Source organism: Zeus faber, assembly GCF_960531495.2.
Source record: "Zeus faber genome assembly, chromosome: 16".
In the NCBI taxonomy this organism is placed as follows: Eukaryota; Metazoa; Chordata; class Actinopteri; order Zeiformes; family Zeidae; genus Zeus; species Zeus faber.
In genome coordinates this window covers 15,694,106-15,704,105 of record NC_137202.1, presented here as the reverse complement: position 1 = coordinate 15,704,105, position 10,000 = coordinate 15,694,106, and the positions used below count along the sequence as shown (strand labels likewise).

General features: G+C 41.6%; 1 protein-coding gene across 1 annotated transcript in view; it reads left to right on the top strand.

The window, feature by feature from the left end:
* The window catches only part of LOC307242302 (1-phosphatidylinositol 4,5-bisphosphate phosphodiesterase beta-1-like), a gene marked incomplete at both ends in the record, with an annotated part of 26,678 nt that extends 19,948 nt beyond the window's left edge, over nucleotides 1–6,730 (top strand). The window contains 10 exons of the mRNA XM_080016712.1: nucleotides 1,151–1,263; nucleotides 1,710–1,860; nucleotides 1,975–2,028; nucleotides 2,949–3,126; nucleotides 3,371–3,503; nucleotides 4,119–4,195; nucleotides 4,904–4,993; nucleotides 5,143–5,200; nucleotides 5,456–5,542; nucleotides 6,578–6,730. Of these exons, the coding sequence (XP_079872838.1) occupies nucleotides 1,151–1,263; nucleotides 1,710–1,860; nucleotides 1,975–2,028; nucleotides 2,949–3,126; nucleotides 3,371–3,503; nucleotides 4,119–4,195; nucleotides 4,904–4,993; nucleotides 5,143–5,200; nucleotides 5,456–5,542; nucleotides 6,578–6,730 (1,094 nt within the window). The remainder of the gene's footprint in view (nucleotides 1–1,150; nucleotides 1,264–1,709; nucleotides 1,861–1,974; nucleotides 2,029–2,948; nucleotides 3,127–3,370; nucleotides 3,504–4,118; nucleotides 4,196–4,903; nucleotides 4,994–5,142; nucleotides 5,201–5,455; nucleotides 5,543–6,577) is intronic.
* Between the last annotated feature and the right edge of the window lie 3,270 nt (nucleotides 6,731–10,000).

The following is a 10,000-nucleotide window of genomic DNA, read 5'->3' as shown; positions in this document are numbered from 1 at the left end:
AAGAAATTCAGGTTATTATTTTATATTTAAATTATTCTACAATTATCTTATCTTATATTGTTATATATTTGCTATATCCTATATACACTGATAAGCCACAACATTACAACCACCACTAATAAGCACTAATATTGTGTAGCTCCCCCTCGTGCCGCCAAAACAGCTCTGACCCATCGAGGCATGGACTCCACAAGACCTCTGAAGGTGTCCTGTGGTATCTGCACCAAGAGCAGCAGATCCTTTAAGTCCTGGAAGTTGCGAGGTGGAGACCCCATGCATCGGGCTTGTTGTTCCAGAACATCACACAGATGCTCCATCGGATCGGACACTAACCCCGCCCATCCACATGATGTCGAAGAAAACGTGATTCATCAGAACAGGCCACCTTCTTCCATTGCTCCATGGTCCAGTTATGACGCTCATTAGCCCATTGTAGGCTCTTTCGGTGGTAGACAGGGGTCAGCTTTAGCACTTTGACTGGTCAGTGGCAACACAACAAGCTGCAGTGCACTGTGTGTTCTGACACCTTTTCTATCAGAGCCAGAATGAACTTTTTGAGCAATTTGTGCGACAGTATCTCTTCTGGATCGGGCCAGACTGGCTAGGCTTCTCTCCCCACGGCACCCAATGAGCCTTGGGCGCCCATGACCCTGTCAACAGTTTACCGGTTGTCCTTCCTTGGACCACTGTTGGTAGGTACTAACCACTGCATACTGGGAACACCCCACAAGACCTGCTGTTTTGGAGATGCTCTGACCCAGTCCTCTAGCCATCACAATTTGGTCCTTGTCAAAGTCGCTCAGATCCTTACGCTTGCCCATTTTTCCTCCTTCCATCACACCAACTTCAAGACCCGACTGTTCACTTGCTGCCTGATATACCCCACCCCTTGACAGGTGCCACTGGAACCAGATGATCAATGTTATTCATTTCGCCTGTCAGTGGTTTTAATGTTGTGGCTGAACGGTGTATTTATGTTGTTATAACCAATCTGTATATAACCCAGTTTACATACATAATACATACTTTACATTTACATTCTATTTTGAATGTATCTGTCTACATAATCAAAATGAATTAGCCGATTGACTGGTATTCTACTGTATCTGTTAGCGTCCGCATATTTACCCAAAGTATTTTTCCTCTTCAGATGTGATCGAGGCTCTGTCCAACCCGATTCGATACGTCAACCTTTTGGAGCAGAGGTCCAAGCAGCTGGCGGCGCTGACGCTGGAGGACGGAGAAGAGGACGCACAGACCGAGGTTTTTACCGTCTCCAATACTTTTGTCCCCATCGCTGCTGCTGCTGCTGCTGCTGCTGCAGTTGTTATTGTTGTTATTGTTTAGCCTATTCAAAGACAGGCTTCAGAATGGAGGTTAGAGATGGTTACATTTTGGGATAAGGTTAGAGATGGTTAGGGTTATTTTTAGGGTGTCTTCCATGTCCAGTGGGACATTATTCGGACTATTGGGGTTTCGGAATAATGGGCCGGCGGAACAATGTCATGGCACACTTATTACACGGCGACTTACTAAATGAAAGAATATATTGACAGAATATTGAGTATAATGATTTTCTAAATATATGTATAGCAGGTATACCTGGCACCAGCGTGCCAGGTATACCTGGCACACCAATTTTGTATCCCTACATCACAGAGGCGTGGAATTATCATTGGTAATTTACAACTGTTCTCTCGGCTGTTCAGGACGAGGCCGAGAGCTCTGCAGAGCGCAAGAACGACCTCAAGCCGGCTCCGACGGAGAACGGTCTAAGTCTCGCCTCCGGACCCGCAGGCCACGCACCTGTAGCCACGACGCCAAAAGCAGCCGCGGCCAATCAGCAGGCAGCTACCTCCGGTAACGCTAGACCGCACCTCAGGTCTCTTCTTCTTAAGGGTGTTCTGTACTGTTTGTTAACATTGATTTTCCATCCATTCATCCATCCATTTTTTTTTTTTTTTTTTTTTGCAGAGGCAACCAAACCAGCGGCCAAGAGTGAAGACCTGGTGCTCAGCGTTCTGACAGGTTGGAAGCAAAAAACAAACAACAAAAAAGTATGAAGTAGATGGGCTGTAGGCTGCACCGCGCGATCCGCTGTGCGTTTTTCCAAACAAAACCAGTATAAAAAGTTTGTTTTCATTGTAGGTGTATTTATTTATTTCATTTTATTTTATTTTATTTTATTTTATGAAGTTCACATGAAACAAAAAGCAGCTACATTGTTTATTTCTCAACTTAAAATTTGTTCAGAAAACACATTTTGGTGGAGTGATGAGGTGAAATCAGTGAACGTTACGGAGTAAATACAACGGAACCCGGAAGTCATGCTCAGACACCATTGGCTGTTTTTTTTGTGGGCTCCTCCCACAAAAAGGGAGGGTAGGGTATCGAGGCATGTTAGAATGGCTAGAATGCACAATCCCAGTGGTATTTTCAGCAACAACTTCAAAAACATGTTTTGGGGACCTCAGAGACCTATACTGTATTTACTTGCGTAAAAAGGAGCATAATGGCTCCCCTTTAAAATACATCTCACAGAATATCACCCTTCTAGTGTAAAACTCAAATACAATATTTTTGAATATGATATCTATTAACCACTATACAATGAAATAAAATCTCTAAGGGATGAAAAATACAATATAGTATCGTAAAATATATAAAATGTATATTATTTATAGTAAACATTGTGCAGATGCATAAAGTGTACATACTTATCTCTGTTGTTTTTAGCTATTTATTTCCATGCTTTTATTCTTCTTTATTTAATATAATGTATTGTACGTCTCTATGTAAAGAACTTTGAATTTTACCTGAAGATAATGGAAAATTAACCCGAATTTTTTTTAAGCAGTATAAACCTGAAGAATAGAATATAGAATTATACTCACTGTATGATATAACTGTATGAGCGCCTGTCCCTCATTTCATATCCTGTAACTTAGAGGTTCCAGTGTGTGCTCTGGAGAACCTGCAGCAGTCCAAGGTCCACCAGAAGGAGCAGCGGCGGCAGTTCAAGGAGCTGAAGGAGCTGGTGAGGAGGCACCAGAAGAAAACCTCCGAGCTCCTTCGAGAGCTCAACAGCAAGTACAAGAAAAACGCCCGACAGCACAGCAAGAGCAGGTACCAGCCCAACGCACTTAGGAGGAATGGGCGTCATGTATCCATCTTTTATACTCCTATAGCTCCATGGTTCATTTCAAATGGTGTTCTATAACCTATTTTTTTTTTTACCTATCCCAGTAATTGGGATAGGTAAAAATTCAAATTAAATACAGTTTGATTAATTAAATATTCATAACTCTTCACCACGAGACCTGTTTGATTTGCTGTGATGTGCTCTTGGGTGTGTCTGTGTTGCTCACAGGGTTGTTTCTGCAGAAAGTGAGAGGGAGGAGCGCCTCCAGCAGCTTAGAGAGGAGCAGCACCAGCAGCTCCTGGCTTTAAGACAGGAACAGTATTACAGTCAGAAATATCTGCAGAGAGAACACATTAAAACAGTGAGTTCCCTCCCTCTGCGTTATAAGCAATACTTCTTATTATCGCAGCAACAAACGTAGATGCAATGCAAAGGTCGCATCAAGGGAATCTTGGCGGCTTTGGGCATTTTTAAACAGCCCTGGATGTAAGTCAGGTGTGTTCCGAGCCGGTATGCCATGATCTATAGAAACATTGTGTTACTTTATTACACGGCTCTGTGGAATAGGCGATTTGTTTGGTCGATAGCAGCAACCAGCAATCTGTTTTTAAGGACTATTACCTACTACCTACACTATCTGTTGGCACCATCTTGTGACGGTGCATGGAAAATACAATGCAAGTCTTTAAGAGATGAATGCAGACGTCAATATTAAAATGCCCAACGGCACAATTCATGCCATTGTACTGTCATTGTCTAATTTTGCGTTAATAACAGAAGCTACATTGTTGTGGGCTGTGGTTGTTGCACCCTCTGAAACTAGGTATAACTGTAATTATATAAATGATTTAAAATCAATATCTCGTGTCAATGTATAATGGATAATAACGCATATGATGATAATCCCTCACATCCAACATTCAAAACAAGTGTATGTATAAACGTATTCTATACCAGTTGTTCCTTGTTTTCTTAGTTGACGACGCGACTGGCCAGCATGGCAGAGGAGAGTCACAACGGCCAGATGAAGAAACTCAAGGACGTCTGTGACAAGTGAGACGCTGAACACACTGGGGAGCATATATGATTATGACTCATTGAACACATTGAACAGACTGGGGAGTAGGGAATCTCCTGGGAATGAACAGTCATTGTGCCCTGAAGCTCTGAGTTTTGTTATCCAGAACTATATATATATATATATATATATATATATATATATATATATATATATATATATATATATATAAGAATATAAGAAAAAGTAGCTACGGTCAAGATTGCTAAATATGGATATGACTGTTGCTGTCCACGTGTTCTTGATTTGTATTCGGTCTTAAAAATATGGTATAATTTAACATTTTAATATATATATATGAGATCTTCCCAACAACAGCACATTATAAGTCTGCCTTTTTACAGTAGGTGTGATTGGCAGCCCTAAAAGGTTGTTGTGTGTCTGTTGCAGAGTTATCCAGGTGCTCCACGTCGATAAGACAAATCCTAAATTTGGCGTCTTAAAGAGTCCCATAAATTACTCATATCAGCAATGATTGTCTGTGCTCCGCTCTACTTGCTCAGGCCCCGTTTTAGAGGAAGGTGCAGCTTACGGTTGTGTCATTATTTGAACAGCGCTATCCCCCTACAATGTCAAAAAAAACAATGTACCCAATCAATCAAGCTTGGAACCGTTCTCAATTGATGAGCTTCTTTTTTTTTTTTTGTTGCGCTGTTCAAATATTATTTCCTTGTTTTCCTCAGGGAGAAGAAAGAGCTGAAGAGGCTGATGGACCGGAGGAGAACCGAAAAAATCAACCAGGCCAAGACTAAAGAGAAACACCTCGCCGAAGAGTAAGACGCACTTACTCACAGCACTATTAAACCAACTCACCTGTTCCTGTTTTTATCTGGGGGGCCAACGGGACACCTTACATTTGTGGACAAAGTATAATATCCATCCCAAACCTTCTGTCATCTGCTGTTGTTCCGTCTGTTCCCAGGGAGAAGATTGAGATCAACAAGTCTTACGTCAATGAAGTGGTTCAGAATATTAAACGGGTGAGCAAGGGAGCTGTTCAGAGAGAGAACGTTGGGAAAAGTTCTGCCTCTACATTAAAGAATGCTTGTATGAATTATGTAAGATGTTAAAAATATATATATATTTGGGAGGCGATCAAGGAGGGACGTGTAGAGCCTTGGGAAGAGCGAAAGATCTGTGGCGGACTTTGTCAACATGCTTCAGAAAACTGTCTGTCTGTCTGTCCCTGTCCCTCGCGACTTGTCCCGTCCATCCTCCTGTCTGCCCGCCTTCAGCTGGAGGAGACGCAGGCGAAGCGCCATGAGCAGCTGGTGGAGCAGCACAACGACCTGCTCCAGGAGATTCTGGACCTGAAACCAAAGGTTAAAGAAAACACACTCGACTGAGCCCAGTGTCCAGTGTCAACCACCAATACCTATACTTTACACTAACAGTACATTCCCCGGTGATATGATACTATCACAATACATTTCCCACGGCAGCGATAGCATCCACATACATTTCCCACGACACTGACACCATCACCATATATTTTCCACTATTCGTTACTATCACAATACAGTTCCCACCATACTATCACCATACATTTCTCATAATACGATACTACAACAATACATATCCCACCATACTATCACCATACATTTTCCACTATACTGACACGATCACGATACGATACTACCACAATACATTTCCCATCATACTGTCACAATACATTTCCCCCCATACTGACACTATCACAATACATTTCCCAGGATAATGACTCTATCACCTTACAATTTCCACCATACTGGCACTACCACGATATGATACTATCACAATACCTTTCCCATCATACTGTCACAATACATTTCCCACGATGCTGACACAATCAGGATACGATACTATTACAATACATTTCCCAGGATAATGACACTATCACCTTACAATTTCCACCATACTGGCACTATCACGATATGATACTATCACAATACCTTTCCCATCATACTGTCACAATACATTTCCCACGATGCTGACACTATCACGATACGATACTATTACAATACATTTCCCACGATACTCTCACGAAACATTTCCAACCATACTGTCACGATACATTTCCCACCATACTGACACTATCACGATACAGTACAATCACTATAGATTCCCCACCACACTGACACTATCAAGATACAATACTGTCACGATAACGGTACTATCACAATTCATTTCCAATGGTAATGGTACAATCGTGTTACAATTCCCATGATCTCCATCCCCCTCTACATCTCTCTCTCTCTCTATGTATAAATATATATATATATTTCTGTCTCTGCATCTCTCTCTCTCTCTCTGTATGTATATATATATATACTGTATATATATATATTTTTGTGTCTCCTTCCTCTCCTCCCCTCCAGCTCCAGGCGGCCGTGGAGGCCGAGTTTCAGGAGAAGTTCCAGATGTTGCCGGGGGAGATCGAGGACTTCCTGCAGGACAGGAAGCTGTGGGTCAGGGGTCACAGCAAGTCCCGCCTGTCAGCCCCCCACGAGGTCCCGTCCGAGGAGGACTGAAGGCGACGGCAAGAGAGACGAGAGAGAACGATGGAGAGAGGGGGAGAGGGAGGGAGGGAGGGAGGCGGCAGGAGGGGTGAAGGGGCAAGGCGGGGAAACCAGCAAGACTCATATTCACCACACAATGGGGCGATCACGACCCCCACCACACACACACACACACACACACACACACACACACACACACACACACACACACACATTTCTTTTTAGAGAAGTTTCTCTTTCAAAGGAGTACATGGACCTTTAACTCTGCATTTCAAGTATTGAGAAAAATATTTTTGGAAAAATGATGCAGCATCAAAGTCAAGATATCAGCAGTGGGAGTGCACATCTTTAAAGGAGCCTCAGCCCCAGTGGAACGGAGGAAGGCGTGGGAGACGAAGGGCGAGAGAGAGAGGGGGGGGGGGGGAGTACAGAGAGGGGGAGAGGGGTACAGAGAAGGGGTATCGAGGCAGGGAAAGAGAGGGGGTAGGGAGAGAGAGTGAGGGGGGTATAGAGAGGGTGAGAGAGGGAGAGGGGTGCCGAGAGGGGGTAGAGAGAGAGAAAGAGAGAGAGGGGGGGGAGGTATAGAGGGGGAGAGAGAGGGGTACAGAGAGGGGGTATAGGGAGAGGGAGAGAGAGATGGAGGAAAGAGCTGCGGCGAGGTTAAAGAAGGAAAACGGCTTCATGAGAGCAAGCGGGAACAAAGGGAAGTTAGTTTGGGCATAATGTCAGCATCGCAGACTGTTATTTGAGCCTCTTGTAATTGGGATGTGAATGGGTTATTCATTTGTTTTTCCTCAAAATTCCGCCCCAGCATGAACTTTTTAGCTATACTGCAGTGTTTTGTTGTAGCTGTTGCATCTTTATCTTAGCATCAGGTTTGGATTTTGAAGTAGGATTTTGATTTGGACACACAGCCGACACCCCGAGAAAACTGGTTTTACTGCATGATCCATCCATCTATCTATCTATCTATCTATCTATCTATCTATCTATCTATCTATCTATCTATCTATCTATCTATCTATCTATCTATCTGTCCGTCTGTCTGTCTGTCTGTCTGTCTGTCTGTCTATCTATCTATCTATCTATCTATCTATTCTCTTTCAGTACTTTTTATTTGACTGGTTTCAGCCCTATACTGGGTATACAAAGCCTCAGACATACTGTACTGAGCCAATTCAAAACACATTTGTCTGATTAACCTTGAATGACCAGATGAATGGATGGACTTGTGAATCCGATTTTTCCAGTGTTTTTGGGCATTAAACCTGACCTATTGCAGTACAAGGAGCCATAACCGCAATACATTGACACCGTATGCATTCCTACGCACTGGTGGAAGATGCGGGTTCCGAAAACTAAAATTCCACCCCGGGATTTTGAGCCAATCAGGTGGATTTGCTGAGAGCAGAAGCCAGCGGTCCAATTAGGGAGCGAAAGCAGCTGATCAGCGCATGGCTGGAGAGAAAACACGGCAGGATTTTAACTTTCTGAACCCGGAATTTTTCCTACTTCTACTTCTCTGGTTCATTTTGACAAATACAAGCTGATGCTTAAAATACCATGAGGGGACAACCTGAATGTCAACAAACCCAAGTTAACATCTGTTTTAACCAAACTAATGTGTTTTATCTCGAAAAACCTCTGCCTAAAAAAATCCATCAAAATCTCTATTCATGTATTCAACAAGCCATTAGTAAAATATTATTTTCAGATCATTGGAGATCGGAGTCCGTCACAAACTGCATGATTTGCTTGTTTTGATGTGAAAGTTTCTGTTGGTGATATTGTTATCATTCCAATGAGATGATTATTTATTTATATATTAAGTTATTTATTTATTTGATGGAAAAATAAGAAAATCGAAAATTTGTATAATTGTGAGGGGCAAAGACTACTTTTTGTATAAATGTAAAATGAATGTAGCTCGTTACTCTTTTTACAATGTTCTTCCAAATGATGGTTTTAATGGAACATATTCCATGGTGGTATCATTTTCCTCTGGTCTTCGATGACTAAGGCTTGAGTTTGGTCTTCAACTGGTCGTTTGGTGGGAAAATATCGCCCTCATTAATGTGAACGGAGATTCCCGGGCGCCTACAAGACATTCTAACTGCAATGCTCTAGTTATTTACTGCGCCAAGAATTGTTTTCAAGCTAAATGTGGAATTTTGCAGATTATGTCAATTTGTGGCCAAAATATTATGTTTCATGAACCACACACTACCTCCGCTGTTTGTTTAACAATGTTTTGCCAATATTCTCTGTTGGAAAATGTTATTGGACAAACTGTGGCTGGTGCTTCCCACCAAATCGCCATGTTGGACGGACGCCTGCCAGACTGAAACTGAGCATGCTCCATCCTGTTGGAAGTCGCCGCAAGTTAATTTGGTCCCGGAATCAATTTTTCTTTTCTTATGAATGCTGTTTTAAGACCAATTAAATAAAGTATTAATTAGTTGACATATTCTGTTTTTGAGATTCCTAGCACCATAGACTTTCGATTTCCTTTGTCTAAAAATGATGGAAGAGTTATTGAATGTGTGATTGAAGTTCCAGGCAGAAGGGGCAGAAATACTGTCAGAGTTGATGCTTGACTTGCTTTACTGCAAACTTGACTGCACATCGGAATGACCGTCACCAAATCCTCAAATCCAGATCAGTGTGTGGAAGGACGCTCGTCAATATGGGGGGGATTGGATTGGTTGGATGTGAATGCGTTTTTATTTTATTTATCCTTCATTTATACAGGTACGAATCCCATTGAGATCGGGATCTCTTTTGATCTCAAATGAGACCTGTTCACAATATGCAACACAGAATAGATACACACATACAACTAACACTGAGGGATTAAAGAAATTGAAAACAGAGCAAAAGACAACAATATAAGTACATTTCAAAAGGCAAACAAAACAAATTACACCCGAAGATGGGATCCCAAGTGGGGAATTCAGGTTATTATTTTATGTTTATATTGTGAAATTATTATTTATATTTTTATATATGTACTTATATCTGTATAAATATATATAAATATAATGAATATATATATATATATATAAATATATACCTACATTATACAGTATGTACAAATTATATTTATGTGCATAAATGCACAATTTCCTACTTGAAAAAAAAATATTTGTAAACTGTGCTGTCAGCATGCTGGGCATACAACACCGAGTATTTGTGCTATTGCATCTAGGACAGAGTTAGTCTGCGAGTGGCGTTCAACTTCTCAACCTGCAATGCAACTCTTTATTCATTCTTAAATCCTCA